The following is a 12,679-nucleotide window of genomic DNA, read 5'->3' as shown; positions in this document are numbered from 1 at the left end:
ATCTGGATATCTTTGAGCGTTTGGGTACCTTTCTCGATACAATCTGCTAGCAGCGTTAGCATTGCACCGACATTCTCCATAAATGAGATGCATGTTAGCGTATTCCATCGGCGTGTATGGTTGCGGCATGATAACGCTAAACAGTCCAAAATACACCAAAAGTCCAATTCACAAAACACAGGCACAGTCCAAAATAATGCCAGGTCAGTTCAGTTTGCAGATCACTTAAGTCCAGTCCAAAATGCAAAGCCAAAAGTCGTTAGTACGAGAGCCACGTCAATTGAATACGGAAAGTTGCGCAGTAAACAAAGGAGCAGAGCGTACTGACTTGCTGGGAACAGGATTTTCTTTACCTGCATCATTGTCATTCAACAAAGAACATCTGTCTATCCCTCTCTAACGTATACTTATCGCTATCTTTCTCTCTCTCTCTCTCTCTTATTTTTAAATGTTATCGTTCGTTCCATTAAAATTCTAGGAAATTGCAACGTATGACTCACATCATTTTGTGCATAAAGTAAAAGTGATTTCTAGGAGCAAAAACATTTTAGAAATTTAGTTCTTGTTTACAAATGGTACGCATATTTTTTTTTTGCGACTAGTTATCTTAGGGTATTATACTATTTTGAAATCTTGATTAGTTGCGTCAACTTTGAAAATAACTTGCCATAGCGGTGTTCATACTTTTTTTTGCAAGACCATGAGTCAAAGTAGACTGAAAGTAAAAATCTTTAAAAATTTGAGGGAAAAAAAATATTTTGATATTTTTTTGTGTAAAAACTGCGGGCATTGTGGTGTTTTTAAGAGTTGTGGTGAATAGTAGTACTACTTAGGTTCCGATACAAAAAAAATCTTAAGCATATTTAAGAAATTGTAGCTGCGGTAGTTCAAAATATCATACAAGGTGTAAATTTTCAAAGAATTTTAAAATTTATTTTGTAACTAAAAAAAAAATTTAGGTATATTTTTTTTATTATTTTTCCTTAAGTGCTCATGAGCAGGTCAATCTTTTGGCGCCCGCTTATCGTTGAATTTTGGGACACGTTGTATAAGAACAAATTTTGAAATTTCATGCAAAACTGATATTTTCTATGTGTAATATTATATGTATCTATGTGTAATACTATTTAGATTATTACATAGAATTATCGGTATGTAATAATATATAATTGAATTGAAATATATATAAAGAAAAATAGTTTTCTTAAAACATAAAAAGTAACAGAGTATATTTCGTTTACATTATAATTAGTACTTAAGAACTGTGATTCCATGTGTTTAGCTCTCATGTAAATAATTGCATAAGTAATGTTGATTTCAAAGAAAAGTTACCCAAAAAAATATTTGTTTTTTAACTATGAATAAATGTACACAGAGTAGTTTAATTTTCACCTCAATTTAATTTCAATCACCTAAAATCCTGAAATAATACACAAAAGATCGCGGCCAACTTTTTCTGCCACCGATTTCAAATTGACCCTAACATATAAATAACTAATGAATGTGATGATTTTATTATTATTATTTAATGTATAAACATTAATTATTGAATAGCATCTACGTCGGTTTTCGCAATGTTTAACGGCAAGTCATTCTTGATATATCCCTGTAAAAAATGAAAAATTTTAATAATAATATTTTTATTCAATGTAAAATTTAAATTTTAGGTTATTCTAATTTAATATTTTGTAATTTGTACATAAACAACATGTACTCGTAATGGGAAAAAACTTGAAAACAACATAATATCTATTATATAAAATTCTCATGTCACAATATTATGTTCGTTCCCATACTCCTCCGAAACGGTTTGACCGATTCTTATCCAACCCTTCCATCCAAATTTATTGTTCTTTTTGAGGAAAACGAGCTTGAAATTTCCCATAACTTGAAGGTGTTGACGAGTATACTTATAGGAGCCGAACTACATAACTAATATTTTTTAACTAAAATATAAAAACTTTCTAAGTTAAGTAACACATGCCTCTATCTATCCTGGCATTTAAAAATAAGTAAAACTTGTCTACGTCATAATTATAAGGATGCGTATAAGGGACACATTTTAGGATCTATACAAAAAAGAAATATTATTTTCCTCGACATTATAATTTTAGAACACATTTTTTATTATTTTTCGGTAAAGAATATAACCCCAGAGTTATGGGAAATACTCCCCAGCATCCTGTAGAGACAGCTTTTATAACCGCAATAGATCGTTGATCATATACTTTGACATACAAGTAACGTCTTGGCAGGTCCTATACAATAATTGGTCTGAGGTTGTGTTCCAGCAGCACAGTTTAGAAGTGTTACAACAGATGGCGCTTTTAATACTTAACGATATGTCATTTCGATTAACCTGCTGTAGCGTGCTTATAGAAGTTTTACTTCGAAGAAATTCGAAGAAATACCGGTCATAAAATCTTTTAGGAGAAAGTAATTATAAGTACTGTAAGTGACAATGTTTGTGTGTATGAAGCTCACCTCTTGCATGACGACGTGCGTGTTGTAGCCGGAGTACTGCACCGCCATCTTGTCGGGGTGGCAGCGCAGGCGGTGCGAGCGCAGCGTGGACGCGTACGAGAAGCGCTCGTCGCACCACTTGCATGTCAGCGGCTTGTCGCCCGTGTGCGTGTACATGTGCACCTACACACATTAATAAAATTTAAAAAACCTTTTTTTCTTCTTTTTTTCTTAATAGTTAACAATAGTATTTTTTTGGAGTTTACTCTTTATGAATCGATTTTTCATAATATAGCCCCCGGTGTGTAAAAATATGGGCAGTAAAATTCGATGAACGAATGACAGCGTTACGTTTTGTGCACCTTTCACCGTGCGCTGCCGCCAACAGCATGCACGCTGTTGGCGGGCGCGCATGCCGCGGCCTGCTGCTCCTCGGTTGCGCACCTTTCATTTTAAGGGGTAGTATTGTACATAGTTTATGCTGCGGGGCAACATACACCTATTTAAACAGTCGATCGAAAGAGTAAACTCCATTCGTGCGTTGGAGCTGATACACACTTTTTTCTTTTGTTAAAAACAAGAACGCTTTGCGGTGAAGGCCTCCTCCAGATGCTGCCGTTTTGATCAGTCTTTTGACTTCAGTAGCCTTTTTTGCTGGTGAAATTCGTTATATCGTCGACACACCGATAACGTGGTCTGCCTGTCTCGTGATCGTTTAAGTTTAGTCCAGTGGTCATTTGTGAATTGAGCGACATTTCCATTTGGCTATAAGTGCGAAAGTTAGGGATTCCATTATTTTTGTTTTCTCTCTGATGTTGGAGTGACTGAAGTGCGCACATACTTTACATGTTTTCCATATTTACAAACACAGTCACAAGTGTTACCTTGAGCGTCTGCCTGCGCTTGAAGGCCTTGTTGCAGTAGGAGCACACGTGGCGGCACTTCTCCTCGTGCACCAGCAGGTGCTTGCGCAGCGTGCGGCGGCTGTTGAGCACGCGGCTGCACACGAAGCACACGTACGACGTGTCCTCGTGCGTGTCCATGTGTGTCTTCAGGTTCGAATATGTTTTGAACCTATAAACAATCACAACTGTTAATTTATATTTTAGTACTAGCAGTTTTACACGAATCCCGCGTGATCCATGGATTTATCCGGTATAAGATAAAATCTATTTTCATTCCAAAATTCATTCATTCAATTCAGCCAAATCCCTTCAGTTCTCGGATTTCGGCACGCGCCGCATTTTGTGTTTGTCACAGATACCTCAGTTTTATCGCAACTAAAAAAACACACACACATACATAAGTAGTGTTCCTCCCTTTTTGAAACCTGTTACAAACAAGGTAATAATTAAAAGAATAAAAAAAACCCGACTGCCTAACCTGCTCGCACCTCTAGTCATCCGCCTCGCGTATTCTAGTCATCCGCCTCGCGTATAAATAAATAACTTTTTGTAATTGTAGGTTCTTTTGAGCTGAAGCTCTTGAGCCCTTGAATTTGATACCAATATCGCAATAATCGAATTTTCACCTCAAGTCTATAGCCTCTCGCAGGTCGTGTTGGTCTTTTCAACTTCAACTATCACAGCACAAAGGAGGAACAAACATACAAACTTACACACCCACTTTCACACAAACTTGAAGATATAGCATGCCATGCGTACTTAGAAGAACGTGAAATTTTTATGAAGCAGCGCCATCTACATCCTAGATTTGGGATTCCAAGATAGTAAATTCAATTACTTAAGTGGTGTATGTATTATAATGTTTTTAGAGATTTAATACGTGTAAGTAAAAAAATGAATTATTCATCCTTATAATTTTGACACGTAATAGGAAGAATGTGTTTGTATTTCTAAAGTTACCGACTCGATGAGTTCGAGCCCAGGATAACAATGGAAAGCTTTTTGTCTTTCTCAATTGGTTTCTTCAACTATTACAAAATCAAAAATCTCTCTCCTTTACAAAAAATATGCATTATTATTTTTATAACATAATACATACTATACTAAAAATACCGTAGCTAGTTACTAGATGGCGCTATCACAGGCGTTCCGAAAAAAGTTAGAGTAGCCTATCTATTTCCAATCATCATCATCATCATCATATCAGCCGATGGACGTCCACTGCAGGACATAGGCCTTCTGTAGGGACTTCCAAATATCACGATACTGAGCCACCTGCATCCAGCGAATCCCTGCGACTCCAATATTCGACAAGATATTTCTATTTCCAATAATACAGTGTAATCTTTGAGTTAAAGTAAATCTCACGGCTTGGAGCAGGTGCTGCACACGAAGGGCTTGTCCTCGCTGTGGATGGCGCGGTGCTGGCGCAGCTCGCCGTTGGTGCCGCACGCGTAGCCGCACAGGTCGCACACGTAGCTCTTGATCTTCTCGTGCACCACGCGCTTGTGCGACGCGGCCGACGAGCGCGTCGTGAACCTGCCAACGTGCATCCAACGCTCAGTCTTCACTCGGTCAAAACCTCAGACCAACTATTGTATAGGACCTTTTTGTTACTTTTCTCTCAAAGTATATGATCAATAATCATATGTATGTTTTATATCTCGGAGACAAACTTGAAGTTTCATGTGTTGTCCGTTTTTATGTCTGGTAAATAGTGAAGTAATTTACCGATAAAAGTAACCGATTTTTATTGTTTATCGGTTATTTTAAATATAGTATGGAAGTAGGAAGATACCCCTACCCTATACATATTAAGATTCAAATTATTATTATTAAGTTTGATATCTCTACCGGTCAAACTTGTCTCTCTAAAGAATAACTGAAGCATATTGCGATTATAAAAACTGTCTCTATAGTAACGATGTTTCCTAGTTATAATCGTGTTCGTAGGTTAAAGTGCTCCGTTTAATACCTTTTGAATTTTAGTATAATAGAAGATATATTAATAATAGTTTAGTATAAGATATATTCCAAACAAAGCTCGTTTTCCTCAGAAAATTATAGATAATTTTGTTTGTGAATTTGGGTGCAATACTGGTCCCTCTATAATTGGTCTGAGCTCAAAACTCATCTATGGGCGCGAACACGGAGCGGCTAGCGGCTACATATCGTACGAAGCGCTGTAGCTTGTCCGTAGGCGACGCGTTTTCGTTACGTATCTAATAAGTGTGACTTGAAGTATGGACATTCATACAAAGAATACCGATACGTAGCAGCTCCGTATCAGTCAGTTGTAGGCATAAAGGTTATAATCTCAAAGATCGCTAAAAGGACTCTCATACAGTTTTGTCCCTTAACTTCGCCAAGAGATTGGAAAAAATCGATATGAGATCAAGATTTTCTCAACAAATCATAAAAATAGCACAAATTATACTGAAAGTAAAATATGTTTTCCTATGAAATTCTAATGAGGACTTAGACTCTACAGTCACCTAAAAATAATTACAGTTTTTTTACTTACTTGAGATCGCATATTTCACATCGGTATATTTTTCGTTGCTCAATAGGTATGTGTGATCTTTCGTGGGATTTCAGCGTGTCCTTAGAATTAAACACTTTGTCGCAGGAGCCACAACAGAATTTTCTCTCGGACTTCGGCACGTGCCGCATTTTGTGTTTATTCATAGCTGCCTCTGTTTTAGTTATCCGCGGGCATTTATCGCAACTAAAAAAACACATACATTAGGAGTGTTCCTCCTTTTTTGAAGTCTCTTATAAAAAAAATAGGTTGAACGGTAGTCGCTCAAGCATAAAACGGCCTCCGTGGCGCAGCGGTGGATTTATAAGAAGGAGGTCCTGGATTCGATCGATAAAGGTTTTCTTAATTGGTCTAGGTATGGCTGGTGGGAGGTTTCGGCACCTGTCTAGTTACCACCCTACCGGCAAAGATTTTGCGTTCCAGTTCGATGTCGTGTAGAAGCCGAAAGGGGTGTGGATTTTCATCCTACTCCTAACAAGTTAGCCCGTTTCCGTCTTAGATTGCATCATCACTTACCATCAGGTCAGATTGTAGTCAAAGGCTAACTTGTAAAGAATAAAAAGAAAATACCTGAGCCCGACTGTGATCATTTGATAATGACATTTAGTTGTGCATGTTTAAAATTAGCAAGTAAATCATTTCGTGTATCATACCTAATGGACCTTCGGCACACAAACATACTAATGACCATAATACTCAGACTTTGAGTATGTGATATACATGGCGAGTCATTCAAAATTTTAACATAGTAAACCATGATGGTGAGACGATTTCCTTCCAAGCCCTCTTCACAACAAATATTCCCATCTAAAAATAGTTTGTCAAGCTTACCTCTTTATTTAAAGTATCTATATATATTTCGCAAAAAGCACCACCATAGTTCAATATGTTCATGATTTTTTTTAACCCGCCATGAATATCACGTATCAAAGTTTGGGCAGTATGAATAACCAGTGCCGGATTAAGGTAATTTGATACCCAGCAATCTTACCCCCATCCTTAGTAAACTACAAAGAATTAATCAAAATATGTGGTAGTAGGAATGTACCATAGTTAGAATATGTATCTATCAACATTAATTAAAAACGGTCAGATTTTGCAATTGCTTTTAACTTTCATGCTCTGGTTTTTTTTCGATCTTTGGTACCCACTTAGCCTTACTCATTATCAACCTATATACGGCTCACTGCTGAGCTCGAGTCTCCTCTCAGAATGAGAGGGGTTAGGCCAATAGTCCACCACGCTGGCCCAATGCGGATTGGCAGACTGCACAAACGCAGAGAATTAAGAAATTCTCTGGTATGCAGGTTTCCTCACGATGTTTTCCTTCACCGATTGAGACACGTGATATTTAATTTCTTAAAATCCACACAACTGAAAAGTTGGAGGTGCATGCACCGGACCGGATTCAAACCCACACCCTCCGAAATCGGAGGCAGAGGTCATATCCACTGGGCTATCACTTAGCCTTAAGCATTTATTAAATAGCTTATAGGCTAATCCAAGACTGTGATTAACTAAATTTTCGTGGGCTCAAAGACTAAAGTGATGTTAATTTACCAGGATATTTATTGTACGTTATTTATTACAGAGAATTCACACTAACCAAATAACATTGGGATTTTTGTGATCTTGAACATGTTTGTACAGAACGGATTTAGATTTCAACGTAATGCCGCAGCTGCAGCGCACCACCGGCGTCGTGTTGTGCTTGCCTTCGCAGTGAGCCTTCAGACTGTACCAGCTTTTGCATTCCTTCTGACACAATGAGCATGTGAAGCTGGAAAAATGTAAATTATTATTTGATATATAAAAACAATGATGTCAAATACTGCTAGATGTGTTACTAAATCATGAAAAACGTCGCGATCAAAAGAGGAAATCTCCACATCTCAATGTTACGTTGTTTACAACAACGAACGTTATTTAAACAAATAATACCTAAATATCGTCTACAATGTCAAGTTGTGTGTTCAGGAAGTGTTAAAACTATATATACATAAATAAATATTGGTATTAAATTCAAAATTGTGCATGTGTGCGCTCAGTTTTGTAGCCTATTCTTCGGATAACTTTTTGCGGTGATTTTGTATTGACGTAACCTAACTATAGTATAAAATTATCATTGTATAAAAAGGTTTGTCAGCCACGTTTTTACACAGTATGATTAAAATCGGAAAGCCAGATATAATAGACCCTGGCTAGCTACGCCTAGCAATCGATGTATATCATAAAGACAGTCTCCGTGGCGCAATGGTATGTCCGGTGGATTTACAAGTCGGAGGTCCTAAGTTCGATCCCCGGCTGTTTTCTTATTGGTTCAGGTCTGGCTGGTGGGAGGCTTCGAAGAAATAGACAAAGGGCAACCAATAGCAGCACAACCGGAAATATCTTTCTCATTGCTTTGAGGCGAAAAGAGGGCAATTTCTCATCACGAGATAGGAGCGAATACTGGAACTACAAGTTAGTCACTGTCAACATTTTTTTATTTAGCATATTTTTATGAATTCTCTAAAAATATATTTATATTAATTAATAATAATTAGTAAAAGGAAAGACTTGGTTGTATGCATTAAATAGGTTCTGAAATTATTGGACCGTTTTAAAATTATCTTTCACCACTAAAATCCAACATACAACATAGGCTGTATTTTATTGCAATGCCCCAACGGGAACATTAAATGGTTGAAACCGCAAGGCATCTGCTAGTTAACTATATGTTTATTTTAAAATATAAGAAACGGGTGTCACATACTTAACAAAATCGTTGACATTTAAACTTGAATATTGGGACTCCTCAGTTTTTTCAGCATCATCATCATCCTTTTTAAGTTTGCGGCTTTCTATCCGGTGATCGGAAACATGTTTGTAAAGAACACTTTTCGATCTGACAATGAAGCCGCACAGACAGAACACCATCGGCTTGCTTTTGTGTACTTTAGCGTAATGGACTCGCAGAGCGCTCCACGTTGACATCGCTTCTTCACACATATTACATTCTAGTCTACAATATTAAAAAAAAAATTAACCAACTTCAAAAAAAGGAGGAGGTTCTCAATTTGACGCGTATGTTTTGCTACGCCAAATATGATCTTAAAGTTTATTATAATTTTTTGGCACTGCCGTGCTGGAAACCGAACAAAAGAAAGATACTCGTAGGTACAATGTTATTTTTCACTGTATAGAGCTTTGATCTTTAAAGTCTTTTAAATTTTTTTGGGAAAAAGATTTTATTTTTCTGGTTTTAGGGTGGTCCTTGCATAGTGACCGTAAACATCACAGTATGGGCAATTTTGTTCACTTTTTTCAGTTATTTAGATATTTTAACACAAAAATGCTAAACCGATTTTCGTAAAAGTTAAATGGGACCAATCTGGAAGTATACTCTTCCAAACAAAACAAAGTATTTTTAAAATTGGTAAACAAATGACCAAGTTATGAGGTAACAAACATAACATATACTTATAGGCCAATAAGCAAGCAGATGAACTATAACTATATGTTAACAATAATTATGTTAGCAGTTAAGCAGCCTGCTTTTATGTAAACAGACTAATTACTCATCATTAGCCTGGGATACAGGCTATATCCACTGCTGGACATTTTCCTTTCTGAGAGCGCGCCACCACTCACGATCCTCCGCCTTCTGCATCCTGCCACTCCTCACTAACTTATTAATGTCATCAGACCATCTATTTTTATCTTATTATTTATTAAACATACACCTCTGCTTATAGTCTGTAGACTGATCGTATGAAAACAACAGAACAAAAAAAAAAATAAACCAATATTTACTAACAAAATCAAAATAAAGTAAAAATCAGACAATTAGTGTCAGAAAAACAATTAAAAAAATTGTAGTACATAATGTGTCTGTCAAGTCTGGCAAGTTTGTTAATGACACACTCATGATATGCGGGCGATGGGGGGTAAGACTGCTCGGGTGTGAAATCGTGCGTGCGGGGAAGTGAGGTGCATCAGTCGTGGGTTTTTCATTCATCGCTACATGCCCCCCGGCCCGCGCGGACCATTAGGAGTGTTACGAACGAATTTGCCAAGCAATAGTATTATATCATTTAACTTACTTGACAAAGTCTTTAACATTCAAGTTAGATTTTTTGAGTATGTTCTTAAATTCAATCTTTTCTTCTTCACTTATTTGCTTTCTTTTGGTCTTCTTTTGTTTTGTTTTTTTAAGTGTTGCCAATGTCACAGCATCACTCAGATCACCATCGCTGTCTTGTTTAACATCACTGGCGCTAAAGTCATCAACATCAAAATCATCTTCATATGTTGCATCATTGTTTATAACATCTACAAAACAAATCTTTTAAAGTCAACATATAGAATATGGTTGCTTCTAAAATACATAAATATTGGATTTTGTAACAAGATACATGGGTTAACCCACAGGCCACAGCTAGTCTTGTATATTCCTAATTAATTGAACCATTGTGAACAAGGAATTAAACTTTCAAATAAGCTAAGAAAGGTCAAATTATAGTCAATTATTTGTTGATACTCACTCGCTAACTCTTCTGGCATCATTTCCACTTTAACCTGCAAATGAAATTCTTATAATAATTTATTTTATTTAAAAGTTAACTGATATCACCAATTTATAGCTTAGGAGGTCACACATCAAAGTTAAGTGATTTAAAATACTAATGCATTATTTTAACGCACAACTTAAGTGTCAAAAGTTAGATCCATCCAATAAATTACCTAGAATTTAATGTCACAACATATGAAGCATTTAATTTAATAAATTAATAATCTTATTTTTATTAACAGCTGTACAACAATTTATTTTACAGGTTGTGTGTTCTGGTGTTTGTACCTGATCAAGAACGAACTTTCGACAATTGACCATTTGACCAACAGAAAAGGAATATAAACACAAAACGTTAGTATATCACATCGGGTTACCTCAGACTTTATTGGTGGAAGTGAGAATTCTATGATGTCTGGCTCATATTTAAGTGGGCAATTTGTGCAGGCTTCCAAACACATTTTCTTCAATGTATCTTGCACTTTCAGACATTCCAACACAAACATCTCAAATGACACCATTTTCTCTTCACAATTCAAACACACTTTAGTAGGTAAATCATCACTATCGTTTACCTGAAATCAAAATAAATTGGTTTAATAAACACATCAGTAGGACTAGTATACATCAATGATATATCTTGTAAAGTAAATTTGAAATATTAATTTTAATAATTAAAATTAAGCTCTTTCTTTCATTCCAATGTAACTAAAACTGGAAGAAATATTTTTTTTTTTTTAAAAAAAGAATATTTGCCATATTTTTAAATATGACCAATATTCCCATTCCCCTCCAACTAGTCGGGAAATGCTGTATTAGGAGTGGGTACGACAATAGACCAACGGGGCGGGGATCAAACCACCACCCCTCGCTGATGAGTCCGACCACTCTTACCGTTGAGCTATTGAGGCTATAAATTCATTTGGGTGCTATAATAGTGTTTTCCTGATAACATGGGCACAGTGACAGTTCATTTCACTCTTAAAGTTTGCCACGATTCACGATAATAGTATGTATTATGAACGTCATAAGGTAACTGTCACCGTACCCATGCTATCTGAAAAACACTTTAGTTTTTTTTTCATGACCAAGATAATTATGACATGGTCTTGGGCCTACTGGCAGACATGTGTATGCAGGTCTGTGTTCTACTTCTCTTATCTTGTCCCATTAATACATTTTCATAATTTGACAGTAGTTATCATTGCAAGCAACTTAAATTGTATGATCAAGTACATGCTACTGAAAAAGTGATTTATAAACATTGATAAAGTATTTATTGCAATCCCAATTTCGTGTGAAAAGTAAAGCTGGTGGTATGCGACTTGAAGATTAAACCTTGCGTTAAACTTAAATACTTACACAATTTTCCCTATTTGACTTAATCTTTAGGTCTCATATAGGAGTAAAGTCAAGCTAACTTAGTGTATAAGTATTTGTTACCAAATGCACAATAATTAGACAATAGTTACTACAGGTTTTCTATAGGCATAAGTCTTAATGCAAAATAGATATTGTATCTTTAATAAAATAACATTAATGGACATAAGTGCACCATACACACACCATACATTAAAATACTTACAGATATATGTATATACTCCTGTATCATTTTAAGAATATGCTGATTTCTTTCATCTATTATATCTTTGGTGAACCCTTCGCCTTTAGCACAGAGTCGACACAAATCCCTTATATTCTGAGCCATTTTCATTTATCACAGCAGTTAAAATTCATGATACTTTTATCTGAAAGAAATGTATTAAGTAACTGTATCTTTAACTGTGTAGGATAATAAACTGATGATTCCCCATTTCGTTTCACTAAATAGAATTTTACACAGATTTCAATTAAATATTTAAAATTTTAATAAACAAGCCAAGTGCACAATGAGCTTCTTTGGCATTTTTTATTTTATTCACAGACGACAAATGAAGATTTTATCCATATTCACAACACGGAACACTAATACTTGATTCACAACCACAGATTAGTGGAACACAGAATATTTAATAATTTGTGACAGATCCACCCACCGCACAGATTATATTCAAAACAGATTTTTTTAAACTGGTTTTTCGGCTTTGAATTCTAGATCCGTCTTGATCCTTCAATATGTACCATGACGTTTGTTTTTTTTTCATGAGTTTCACCATAATTTAGAATATAAAGTATAATTTATAATTAAATGCAGATAAACGCCCAAGCATGGACCTA

General features: G+C 35.8%; 1 protein-coding gene across 1 annotated transcript; it reads right to left on the bottom strand.

Moving 5' to 3' along the window:
* Nucleotides 1-275: 275 nt before the first annotated feature.
* Nucleotides 276-12,435, bottom strand: LOC112057250 (zinc finger protein 660). The gene is made up of 11 exons (XM_052882622.1): nt 12,048-12,435; nt 10,840-11,037; nt 10,437-10,470; nt 9,996-10,224; nt 8,666-8,914; nt 7,517-7,690; nt 5,893-6,096; nt 4,737-4,907; nt 3,348-3,537; nt 2,485-2,646; nt 276-1,606 (listed from the first exon to the last, which is right to left on the bottom strand). Exons 1-11 carry the CDS (start codon nt 12,174-12,176, stop codon nt 1,544-1,546), a joined length of 1,803 nt encoding a protein of 600 aa, XP_052738582.1. The 5' UTR covers nt 12,177-12,435; the 3' UTR covers nt 276-1,543.
* Between the last annotated feature and the right edge of the window lie 244 nt (nt 12,436-12,679).

The sequence above is a fragment of the Bicyclus anynana genome, chromosome 1, assembly GCF_947172395.1.
Source record: "Bicyclus anynana chromosome 1, ilBicAnyn1.1, whole genome shotgun sequence".
NCBI lineage: Eukaryota > Metazoa > Arthropoda > Insecta > Lepidoptera > Nymphalidae > Bicyclus > Bicyclus anynana.
This window is presented reverse-complemented; position numbering and strand designations above follow the sequence as displayed.

Coding starts and splice junctions, on each gene's coding strand:
- LOC112057250 (XM_052882622.1), bottom strand. CDS start 12,176: ATGAAAATGGCTCAGAATATAAGGGATTTGTGTCGACTCTGTGCTAAA. Junction 10,471..10,839: donor TTCCACCAATAAAGTCTGAG/GTAACCCGATGT, acceptor TTTCATTTGCAG/GTTAAAGTGGAAATGATGCC. Junction 4,908..5,892: donor TGTGAAATATGCGATCTCAA/GTAAGTAAAAAA, acceptor GCACGTTGGCAG/GTTCACGACGCGCTCGTCGG.